This window comes from Thamnophis sirtalis, unplaced genomic scaffold (assembly GCF_051295495.1).
Source record: "Thamnophis sirtalis isolate CommonGarterSnake01/CBP01778 unplaced genomic scaffold, rThaSir2_p1.2 scaffold_13, whole genome shotgun sequence".
NCBI lineage: Eukaryota > Metazoa > Chordata > Lepidosauria > Squamata > Natricidae > Thamnophis > Thamnophis sirtalis.
Window position 1 is genome coordinate 17,985,295 of NW_028261393.1, and position 12,999 is coordinate 17,998,293.

A 12,999-nucleotide genomic window follows, 5' to 3' on the forward strand; every position below is an offset into this window, starting at 1 on the left:
CTGCGGGCCACTTCAGCTGACTGTTATCTGCAGTTCAGCGGTTCTAATCTCACCGGCTCAAGGTTGACTCAGCCTTTCATCCTTCCGAGGTGGGTGAAATGAGGACCCAAACTGTGGGGACAATATGCTGACTCTGTAAACCGCTTAGAGAGGGCTGAAAGCCCTATGAAGCGGTATATACGTCTAACTGCTATTGCTATTGCTATTGCTAAATCCTTCCATTCCCCACCATCCAGTCACAGCTGAAGAGGCTTCTTGGATGAGAAGCAAAACGTCTTCAAAGAAAAACCAAGAAAGTCCAGTTGCCTTCTGAAAAAGCACCTTTGGGATCCCATTACTGAAATGTTCTGATGGGTGTGAGGAACCCCTCCTGTTCAGGATTTGATCACTTCATAAAGTCCCTTCTAACTTATTCTATGTTCTGTGTTATGTTTGGTAGAGTTTCAAGATTCTGTTACATTACCCTAATAAGCAATAGCGATCATTCCAGAAATTGAAATAATTCTTGTATCAGGTTTCCCAAAAATGCCCTAATTGATTCATGAGTATTGAGCCAAGTTTCAATACAAAACTAGTTATTTATTAGGAGCACCATAGACAAGGCCTTTTCACAGTCAGATCTAAGCTTTGTTTGAGTTATAAGCTGAACTTTACCCCTGTTCCTTCCCTCCTCTCAGTCTGTGTCATAAATCACATTCCCCAATGAGGTGCCTCCCTCCCAAGCCTGCTGCAGTAATCTGAGATCCAACCTTACCTGAAAAGTATGCGTGGAATGCACTCCCCTCAGTTCTCTTACAATGGCAACATTAGGAGTTGACATCTTGTTTATTTTTAAAAATTTAAAAATGCAAATAATTTAAATTGCCAGCTTGACAGGATAGTAAACAAACTGCAGAAGCGGTAGGACCACGCCTGTTTTTGAGAAGGCATCTCTTGTTCCTCTTATGCAATCAAATGATTACACAGGTCACCATCAACTTGAAGTTTGCCTGACATCCAGGGAAGCATTTTGCACGATGACAGTTTTGTTATGGTGCTGTTAGTGTGGCTATTTGCATAGCTGGTTGGACACAGCAGTGGGATTCCAAATCTTTTCCTACCGGTTCTATGAGAGAGTGCTTCACGCATGCACATGTGCTTTGCGTGCAGGCACTCCTAATGCATGCATTGCACGGATGTGCAGCACTCAAAGACCGCCCTCTGTTTCAGCGCTGGTTAGCTGAGCTGTTGTTTAGCGCAGCTGAGGAGCGGCAATCCACTCTGCTGCGCAAATCAGCTGAGGTAAAAAAAAAAACAAGGGAATATACGACAGGGAATGGCGAGAGTGGGAGGGCCAGGTCAACCAGAGGTGGTATTTGCCAGTTCTCCAAACTACTCAAAATTTCCACTACCAGTTCACCAGAACCTGTCCGAACCGTTTGAATACCACTTCTGGCTGCACATACTAAACAATTACAGTGTGATGATCTATACTCAACAGCTCAACAGGTCCCACTTAAAGCAGATGGTCTCTTGTGCCCAGAAGTTCAGCAGGGAAGATTGAAGCCACTGAGATGTTTATTAAAAAATGGCTGCTTCTTATGAAAAGAGTCCCTTTGCCAGAGAATTGAAGATACAACACGCTGTGCTTACCCTCATTTTGGTCCCTAAACAAAATGCCAAATTGTATTTATATAAATATTAAAAATTGATAACTGGGGTTGAGGGAAGGGCTGGGAATGATTATCTCTGTATTCAGAAGGAACAGCCAACAAAACTTCATTTTATCTCACCTCCAAGATTTGGCCAGCATTATGTTATGTCTAAATGTGCTCAGCCTTGCTTTTTTCTGGAAATTGCTCTCATGTTTAAGAGCACACCCTCCCCCCCCCCCAAAAAAAATGTTTGGTTCACCTTTGCAGGCTCAGGTTTTCCCCAGACTGCTGATCACTGTCTGTTGATGTAATTTGGGGCTACCTCACCATGCCGAGCCCAGACTGATTGTTGGAAATAAGGAAATGATGATACACATATGACATTAAATAAAGAAGAGCAGTCAATAATTAAACTCTGCCAGGTTCCTCCTCTCTTTCAAGTCTACTGTGATACCAGATGGGAATTAAATTGGAGAGAGGAGAGGGGGTAAGAAAGATGCAGATTCATTACAGAGAAATTGTTTTAGCTGTGCAAGTTTACAAACCAAATAAGCCCAGCTGAGTTATCTGGAATTTACTCCAGGATAACTACATGTAACATTGCAGCTAATGACATAAGAACATTTTCACGCTAATGTTCCCATTTTGCATAATCTAGGACAGTGATGGATAACCTTTTTTGTCATCGCATAGCGACAACGCGCACACATGCGTGCCTGCTCCCATAATGCTATGTGCACCATGCACCTTATGCATGTGTGACCCTCCCGCGCTCTCCCCCGCATGCACGTGTAACCCCCCCCCCGCATCCTGTTTTGGGCCTAGCAGGCCTCCCTGCAGCCTCCTGGGACCAAAAACAGGCTGTGGGCAGGGGCACACCCCCTGCACTCCCTGCCACCCCCGTGCATGCGCCCTGCCCCCCACGCATGTGTGGCAGAGACCCCAAAATCAGCTGGCCAGTGGGAAGCATGTACACTTGCCTGATGGAACTGAGCTGGGGCGATGGCACATGTGCCGGCAGAGAGGGCTCTGGGTGCCACCTGTAGCATGCATGTCATAGGTTCCCCATCAGGGATCTAGGCTGATCACATAATCTAGCCTATTCTGCTGCAGAAATCAGGTTGTCCTGGAGCCAAAATGTGACACTGTGTTGTTGTTTTTTTAAGAACCAAATCTTATTTGAGGATCCTTCAGTCTTTCACATCCAGATTCTAGGAGGTGGTGTAATAAGGCGTCTTTGGTGCTCTCTGAACTTGGTTGTTTCTTTGCGGACATTTCATTACCAAACCAGGTAACATCATCAGGGCACAGATGATGTAAGTTTAATTTCTTGGCAAAGCTGAAGAAGTGGACCGTGAAGAGGATGCAGCGTTACTGAAAGCTACTAAAATCTTGACCATATTGCTTTTTTGTCTCTACTTACAGGATTCCACGTGATTCCAACCCTTTCCAGCATAGTTCCCGAGAGCTGCTTGCTCATTGTCGTAGGACTGCTGGTCGGCGGACTCATTAAAGCCGTGGGGGAAACCCCTCCAGTCCTAAATTCCAAGGTCTTCTTCCTCTTCCTTCTCCCACCCATCATCCTGGACGCTGGTTACTTCTTGCCCTTGCGCCAGTTCACTGAGAACATGGGCACCATCTTGATTTTCGCGGTGATTGGGACATTATGGAACGCTTTCTTCGTAGGGGCTCTGATGTACGCCGTGTGCCAGGTAGCTGATCCTCTTTTGTCAAACATTGGCCTCTTGCACAACCTGCTCTTTGGCAGCATCATCTCCGCGGTGGACCCTGTGGCTGTGCTGGCTGTATTTGAAGAGATTCACATCAACGAACTTTTGCACATCTTGGTGTTTGGTGAGTCGTTGCTGAATGACGCCGTTACTGTGGTAAGTAGAGCGCAGCTTTGGCAGAGCTGGCTCTGTCCTGGAATAAAGGAAGACTTTGTGGATTTGGGGCACTGTTGAAGGCAGCAAAGGAGGAGGAGACACCTACAATGTGCATGATTCAACACAATGTTCATTCTCCCAAAGAAACACACTGTTCTGACCTAAGCTTCCCCAGCAGCACGAAGCCGAGTCCTCGTCCCGATAAACCCTTTTTATTTAATTCATAGTGAATTCCTCTCCAGAGTCCCAGCCCACAGTCTTTCAAGGTAGTTCACAATTACCGACCTTTATCAGGCTTGGAGAGTGGCCAGGCCGATATCTTTCAGATGCTGCAATACTTGGCAAGAATGTAGGAATGAACTAATTGTCTCCTGCAAACTCCACTCCCCTTTTGCTCCTCTTTTATTCCCTATGGGAGGAGCCATTCACCATCCACCTGTGGCCTTACTCCCAAGTTGATCCTTGTTCCTTAGCTCTTACCTTCATCTGGCAACTCTGTGCATGAGCACATTGGGAATAGGCTCCAGCTGTTCATTTGTCTCACTGGCGTCTGACTCCGAAGGCAGCTGATAACTCTCTGCCTCCGACCCAGAGCCCTCATCAGAGCCTTCCCCAGATTCCAGGACTGGCCCATGTTCCTTCCCAATCTCCTCACTGTCTGAATTTTCTGCCAGCTCCACTGCGGGCCACAACAAGAAAATCTTTACCAATTTAATATGAACGATACCATATTTGAGACAGTTTGTTATAGGCACTAAAGTAGAAACCAGGAGACCATAAGTTCTAGTTGCTAAGGTTGAGAAACTTTGGATTTGGCTGTGGGCCTTGTCATAGTACTTGTCTTGCATTCCATAAATTTGTATATTTAATTTCAGGAGCTTTAGATAAGTGGGTAAAAAAGATCTTCTCTAAAGACTTGCTGCTAGCCACTGTTGATAGTACTGAAGTAGTTGGACCAACAGATTGGCCTGAATATGGTAATTCATTCACTGTAGTCATGGCTAATGGACTTCATAATACATTGGTTGAAACATTACTACCCTTTTAAAAAATTAAAGTATTCATTCCAGCCTCTTAATCAGAGATTCCCCAAGTGCCTAGCAATATTTATCCAAAATCCAATAGAAAACGATAAAGCCCCAAACATAATTTGGAACAAATGAAACTAAAATAGCTAATGGGCCACTAAAAAAAAGCCTTCCAGGACATCAAAAGATATTAGCAATTGGAAAAAGATGAAGGCTTTCTAAAGGTGAAGCCTGCTAAATGTCAGAAACCAAAGGCAAAGTTTGGACAAAATCGTTTAACTTCATGAAACACACTCATGCATTTGTTTTTAAATTTACTGCATTATATTTCAGGTAGACTAATATTTATTTAAAACAAGGTAGTCCTCAAATTAAGATCATTCATTTAGTGACCATTCAAACTTATGACACTGGAAAAAAGTGACTTGCAACAGGTTGTTGTTGTTAGTTGCGAAGTTGTGTCAGACCCATCGCAACCTCATGGACAACGTTCCTCCAGGCCTTCCTGTCCTCTACCATCCTCTGGAGTCCATTTAAGCTCACGCCTACTGCTTCAGTGACTTCCTCCAGCCACCCCCTCCTCTGTCGTCCCCTTCTTCTTTTGCCCTCCATTGTTCCCAGTATGAGGCTCTTCTCCAGGGAGTCTTTCATTAGGTGGCCAAAGTATTTGAGTTTTCCTCTTCAGGATCTGGCCTTCTAAAGAGCAGTCAGGGTTGATCTCCTCTAGGACTGACCGGTTTGATTGCCTTGCAGTCCAAGGGACTTGCAGGAGTCTTCTCCAGTACTATAGTTCAAAGGTCTCCATTCTTTGGTGCTCAGCCTTCCTTATGGTCCAATTTTCACAGCCATAAATTGCAACTGGGAAAACAATAGCCTTGACTATATGCACTTTTTTGGCAAGGTATTTTTAGTATGCTGTCTAGATTTGCCATCGGTTTCCTCTCCAGGAGCAAGTGTCTTTTAATTTCTTGACTGCAGTTCTCATCTGCCATGATCTTGGAGCCCAGGAAAATAAAATTTGTCACTGCCTCCATTTCTTCCCCATCTATTTGCTGGGAATTGAGAGGGCTGGGAGCCATGATCTTAGTTTTCTTAATGTTGATACAACAGGTGATCACACTTAAAACCATAGCAGTACCCTCATTGCCACAGGATCAACATTCAGGGGCTTGGCAATTGGCCTATATTTACCAGGATTACAGAATCCCAGGGTCACGTGACCAGCATTTGCCATTATTTTATTTCATTTGATTAATTTATTTCACTTTTTAAAAAATGTGTGTGCCTCCTATCTCATCTAGAAACAGAACATTAAAACCAGATAAACCTTTAAATGAGAAAACAATAATTAACCGCAATAACAATAATTTACAGTTGAAAGATGGGGGGAAGGGAGTACAAAGTACAAGGGGAGAGGTGGGGGTCTTCTCTTAATCCAGTAGCCCCCTCCAGAGTGGTGCCCCTTTCCATACAGGCCAACTGGTAGAACCAGGCCTTCAGGTTATGGAAGGTCAGGAGGGCGGGTGGCTGGGTGTAGATCTCATCTGATGGGTTTACCCTAGCTTACAATGAAAAAAAAAATGGCAGGTTTATGTTACATTTCACAGCTCTGTGAGCAATTTAGAACAGATTGGAAAATGTCAGCTTTGCTTGAAGTAATTCTGAGTTATGGATGGGAGGATATAGAAGACCAGCCTCCCGGACAAGGGAAATTGGCAAATCAGTAGCGTGGCAAGATGTGGACAACTTAGCAGTGACGATCAATTATGAGATGATTTGTATAAAGCAAGGGCCCTGTTGGAATGACCTGAAAATAAATTGGTTGGGAAACACTTGAGTTGATCGGTGGAGGTTTGTTGTTAGTGAGCTGGTTAACAAATTATTAAGAGATGGAAAGACAATTGTTTGTTCTCTATAGCTGTTGTGTAGCTCTTCTGAGGTCCCTCCTGTTCTCTGTTATTTTAGATACAGGGTCAGGTCTATTGTTAGAGCACATGTGTGCGTGCCCACACCCACAATGCAATCGCCCCACCCCCCTACAGCCCATTTTGGGCCTTGCAAGCCTCCCTGAAGCCTCCTGAATCTTAAAATGGGGTGCGGCGGGGACTTGCGCGGCAGAGACACAAAAATCAGCTGGCCGGCGGGAGGTGTAAATTCATGCGTGGTGGAGCTGAACTGGGCAATGGCTCACATGCCCACAGAGAGGGTTCCACATGCTACCTGCTGCATGCATGCCATAGGTTCGTCATCATGGGCCTAGTCTATTACTTTTTCTGTTTCTCAAGAACACTCTTAGAGAACATTACAGTCCTGAGCTCTAAATGAGGTTGTTTCCTCTTTGGCAGGAAATACTACCCCAGCATTTGTACTGAAGAAAGAGTCAACTCCTGGTCATCTCCTTCATAGGAAGTGACATTTTGTCATTCATCCTGGGTACAAAAGGGTTAGTTGTGCTCAAACATTATTCTGCAAAGATGGCATCAGAACTGCCAACTCATGCCTGCGCTTTGCATTCTCTAAGCTGCCAGTCTGTCATGAACTATGGAGGGGGGGGAGGGAGCTGGATGGGGGTGAGGAAGGCTAGTGACTCATTGTACCTTCCAGACTAGAGACCCAACTTCAAGGTCAGACTGCTGGGAAAGGCATGCACCTCCGCACCGCCTACTCTACAGTTGAAGAGACCATTCCCAAAACATTTTATTTGAAAGGGATTGGACAATGAGGGATCAACAATGGGAAGGGACAAAGAGGAAAAAGTTAACCCGGAAAGTTTGGCGCGCGAACTTCAGTTCTGACTTTGCTATATTGTAATCAACTTGGCCTTTAGTAAAGAAAAAATGTCCACAACAAATGGAGTCGAGGGTTGTTCTTCCTTAAAGGACTAAGTTGGGGCAGGACTGACAGATGGTTTGCAGGCAGGGTGTAATGCCATGTGGAAACGGCTTTGAGACAGGGCCACCAAGGAAACAGATGAAAGGCAGTTTAATTCACAACATGTGAGGAAGAGGCTCAGAAAAAAATCCTTCTTGGTTTGGAGGCTATAAAGGGAACCAGGAGGGAAGATAAGTACTTTGAGACTTGCAACATTCTGCTAATGTAACTTTACAGTAAAGTAGATGTCAGCCCTGAAACCATCTTGGAAAACCTTCAACAAGGTGGATTGCAGCTGTGAGAATGTGAAGGGTAGGTAGAGATAGCTGGGGGAGAAATGCAGCCAAAATAACATTCTTTCCCATGGGAGCCAAGGACATCCCCACCAGGAGTTTGGAAGGCGTGGACCTGAGACAGCTGGAGGAGGGCCATGAGATGGATGTGTAACTTGGGGGGCATGAACTATGGGTTTTGATTGGGTGGGGAAAACCTCGGGTCCACCAGCTGTGCGAGTATGGCGTAAAGCGAAATACCACTCATGCATCATCACCAAATCTCCAAAACCATAAAGCCTACAAGCTTGAAATTTGGCACGTATGTTTCTCTTGGCTTCTAGGTGCTCGCTAAAAAACAAATTTTTTGAAATGACCATCAGATCATTAGTATTTCTTAAGTTATTATTACCACGCTCTGATGCTAAGGAGTTAGACCAGTGTTTCTCAACCTTGGTCACTTGAAGATGTCCGGACTTCAACTCCCAGAATTCCCCAGCCAGCATTCGCTGGCTGGGGAATTCTGGGTGTTGAAGTCCAGACATCTTCAAGTGGCCAAAGTTGAGAAACACTGAGTTAGACTAAGGGAGAGAAGGGGATAAGATAGAAGAGGCCTCTGTGGGGCAAGCCTGAGGGAGAGAAGGGGAGAGGAGAGGCCGATTATAACTACTCATTAATTTTCAAGCGGTAAGTGTCGATTTATCAAACCCGATCGTAGTGGAGCCCAGGTATCCAGCTAGTTCCTAATACATTTAACTTTGAGGAAACTCCAGGCCTCAGAGTTTTGATTTTGTTGGGACTGTTACTTGGAAACCTGACAGTAGAATTAGTTCATCCGGTCATATTTCCTGTCTAGTGTACCACATATATCTTACACAGCAACCCTTGAAGTAGACTTTGTCTTCTCCCAACTCTGTGTCTCATGCAGATGATCATAACTTGTAGCAATGTTAGCTATAATAACATGCATAGAAAAAGAAAAAATCTGGAAAGGAATTTTCTTGCACACCATTTATATTCTAAGTTGCATTTTATGGGGAATCTGCTATGGTTAATGTAAGAGATCTACTGTGCTTTCAATTCCCTAACGTAAGGAAGGTCCCTTTCTCCTTCCTCATCAGGAGGCATTTGAAAGAGCAGAGAGGATAGAGTGGAAAAACTGGCTTTAACCATGTTATTTTATTTATAGCTGGGACAACGAAAGGGCACGAAGGAGTGACTAATTTGTGCAAAGTCACGATTGCTACATGGCTCAAGAAGGTCTCTGTAAATTCAGTGAGATGCCAAAATGATATACATCTCTTCTTCCTTTGTCCAGTTTTCTCCTGTTCAGTTGGAACTACTATATTTTTTGGAATAGAAGACGCACCTTTCCTCCCCCCAAAAAAGAGGCTGAAAATTTGGGTGCATCTTATACACCGAATGTAGCCCCACCCACCGCCACCAGAGGTCAAAAACACCAGGCACGGAGAAGGCAGTGGTCTGTGGCAATCCCTGCAGCCTGAAACAGCTGATAGGGAGTATTCTGGCAGTCAATCCACCGTCAATCAGCTGTGCTGAATCAGGCTGCAAGAAGTGTTGAAGCTGACCTGAATGGTCAGAGTTTACAGCAGCAATCACATTCAGAAATCACAGTAACTGATTCAGCAGAATTCATAGTAATAATAATAATAATATACAATACATTACCAAAAGCAGATTTTCCAAGGTAGCAGTAAATACAAGCAAAACACAAGCAGTTTCACTTTCAGTTCTCGGCCCAGCTTCTTCTTGCTCACACAGCAAATTTCAGAGTCCAAATAGCCCTCATTGTCTAACTTAGTTGCTATGCCTAGTCATTGGTTGACCTTGTTACCACATGTTAGCTAAATATCATGGATGCTGATAAGCAGAGGTAGAATTTTTTTCTTATTTTCCTCCCCAAAACCTAAGGTGTATCTTACACTCCAGAGCATGTGTCACTTGTCCCAGCTTCTGCCAACCTAGCAGTTCGAAAGCATGTAAAAATGTCATTAGAAGAATAGGAACCATCTTTGGTGGGAAGGTAACAGCGTTCCGTGCGCCTTTGGCATTTAGCCATGCCGACCACATGACCACGGAGACGTCTTCGGACAGCGCTGGCTCTTCGGCTTTGAAACGGAGATGAGTATCTCCCCCTAGAGCTAGGAATGACTAGCATATATGTGTGAGGGGAACCTTTACATTTACCTTTATAAACCTCTTAGAGAGGACTGTGAAAGCACTATAAAGTGCTATGTAAGTGATATTGCTATAACTTGTAATCCATTGTAGAGAAAACTTTGAAAACTGGAAAGGCGTTGAAAATGAAAGAGGAGGGATAACAGGAGAGGTACTGGGAAGGAGAAATAAGGAGAGCTATTTTGCCTGAAATTTCAAAGAAAGAATTCACTGTGGAGCAAATGTTTGATTATACTCCGCCCCAGTCTTTCTAAATAAAATAACATTAACATGAATGTTAGTAGCAAAAAAAAAAAAATGCTCTCTGTGGCTGAATATGTTTGGAAATACATTTTGATGTCTATGTACAAACAGGAGGCTAAAAATAAGTGTACAGTATTTAAATGTTAGTGCAGGGTTCTATTCTTAGCCAGTTTTGTTTTATATCAAAAGCAGAGTGGAAAAAGAGAAAATAAGCACCCATTTAGAGCAACTGATATGTATGGAAGCCCTTGAAAACAATTGCCCAGCAACATGGTGCCATTTACATTAAAAAAAACTTAACAAGGCTGAACTTAGCTTGTGCTTCAATAGAAGACTACCAGGGAAGATATCAGGACTGACAGTTAATAAACCATCATTTGTTTAAACCAGAAATGAATGCCAAATCTTCATCAGCTTCTCTTCTACACGAAGTTTGGCTCTTTAAGTTTAAACCGAGATTTGAGACCGATTTTACTAACCACCCTCTGAAATTATTACTGGATCTTGATTTACATTGGAGTGGTGCGGTGGCCTAGATAGAGGTGGAGCTCTCGCCTCACAATGAGGTCGATCGTAGGTAGAGGCAGATGTTTCTCTCTCTGGGCACACTGTGAATATATCTGCTGAATATAGCTCCGTGTTGGCGTCAGGAAGGGCATCTGGCCATTAAAACACTCTGCTAGCTCCATTCGGTTGCCCAGACTCCACCTGCAAGGGATTATTAAATGAAGATGATGATCTTGATTTACAATTGAAGTATTTTTGTTGTTGTTAGTTGCAAAATCGTCTCCAATCCATCACGACCCCAAGGACAGTGTTCTTCCAGGCTTCCTGTCTTCTACTATCCTCTGGAGTCCATTTAAGCTCATGACTGCTGCTTCAGTGACTCCATCCATCCACCTCATTCTCTGTCGTCTCCTCCTTCTTTTGCCCTCAGTCTTTCCCAGCATGACGCTCTTCTCCAGGGAGTCCTTCCTTCTCATCAGGTGGCCAAAGTATTTGAGTTTCCTCTTCAGGATCTGGCCTTCTACAGAGCAGTCAGGGTTGATTCTCTGGTTTGATCGCCTTGCAGTCCAAAGGACTTGCAGGAGTCTTCTCCAGCACCATAGTTCAAAGGCCTCCATTCTTTGGCCCTCAGTCTTCTTTATGGTCCAACCTTCACAGCCATACATTGCAACTGGGAAAACCAGAGCCTGGACTATACACACTTTTGTTGGCAGGGTGATGTCATTATATCACAGACTCCATCCATCCGCCTCATTCTCTGTCGTCCCCTTCTTCTTTTGCCCTCAATCGTTCCCAGCATCAGACTCTTCTCCAGGGAGTCCTTCCTTCTCATTAGGTGGCCAAAGTATTTGAGTTTCACCTTCAGGATCTGAAGTATACCCGTATTAAAACCCATGTCTCCATTTGAAATGCCACAGAATTCAGCTCAGGTGATAATGTAGAAGCCAGTATATGAGAGAAGGAAAGAAATTGTGCAGAACTCTTCCTTGCCGGCTCCCTTAATGTACTGGATAGTCCTCAGCTTACAACAGTTTGTTCATTGACCGTTCAAACTTACAATGGCACTGAAAAAAGTGACTTTTGACTGTTTTCCACCCTTATGACCATTCCAGCATCCCCATGTTCACATGATTAAAACTGTTTACTGGCCGGATGCCTCCCTGTCACCAGTACGGAGTTATATTCAGCAGATACATTCTCAGAGAGAGAAATATCTGCCTAGGATCAAACTCACAGCCTCCTGATTGTGAGATGAGAGCTTTACTCTAGGCCACCGCACCACTCTTTCTCCTTCCCTTTGTGGGATAGTAATTCCCTTTTGTGTTGGCACACCTATTGGCAACCTCTGATCACTGCCTTGGTGGGCTGAGACGGTTTTTCTCTCCCTCCTTTATGTCTCTACAGGTACTCTACCACCTTTTTGAAGAGTTTGTCGGCTTTTCAAAAGTCACCATCACAGACATCGTCCTGGGCTTCCTGAGCTTCTTTGTGGTGGCCCTGGGGGGCGTCTTTGTCGGGATGGTCTATGGCATCATTGGAGCCTTCACCTCCCGCTTTACCTCCCACATCCGGGTCATCGAACCTCTTTTCGTCTTTCTGTACAGTTACATGGCATATCTGTCTGCAGAAGTCTTCCACCTGTCAGGCATCATGGCGTAAGTATGACTGGGATGGAGGCAAGTAGTGCCCTTCAGGCATTTTGGACTGGAGCTCTCAGCAGTCCCAATTAACATAACACTTTGGAAGGGATTAGAGAAGGGACGTGGTGGCTCAGAATGATCAGCAGTTCAGCGGTTCGAATCCCTAGCGCCGCGTAACGGCGTGAGCTCCTGTTACTGGTCCCAGCTTCTGCCAACCTAGCAGTTCAAAAGCACGTAAAAAATGCAAGTAGAAAAATAGGAACCACCCTTGGTGGGAAGGTAACAGTGTTCCATGTGTCTTCGGCATTTAGTCATGCTGGCCACATAACCACGGAATTGGCTTAGAAACGGAGATGAGCACCACCCCCTAGAGTTGGCATTTAGTCAAGCTGGCCACATGACCACAGAGATGTCTTCAACAGCGCTGCCTCTTCAGCTTTGAAATGGATATATATATATATATATATATATATATATATATATATATATATATATATATATATATATATATATATATATATATATATATATATATATATATATATATATATATATATATATATATATATATCCACAGGTTCTCCTCCTTTATCAGCTACATACATACATACATACATACATACATACACACGCACACACATACACACATATATACATACATACATATATACATACACATACACACTATTATTCCCCTCTTATTTCTATCACTATTTTAA

At 43.9% G+C, this 12,999-nt stretch overlaps 1 protein-coding gene across 1 annotated transcript in view; it reads left to right on the forward strand.

Moving 5' to 3' along the window:
- Positions 1–12,999, forward strand: part of SLC9A1 (solute carrier family 9 member A1) — an 88,693-nt gene that overhangs the window by 56,364 nt on the left and 19,330 nt on the right. The window contains exons 2-3 of the mRNA XM_087728111.1: positions 3,060–3,520; positions 12,045–12,295. Of these exons, the coding sequence (XP_087584237.1) occupies positions 3,060–3,520; positions 12,045–12,295 (712 nt within the window). The remainder of the gene's footprint in view (positions 1–3,059; positions 3,521–12,044; positions 12,296–12,999) is intronic.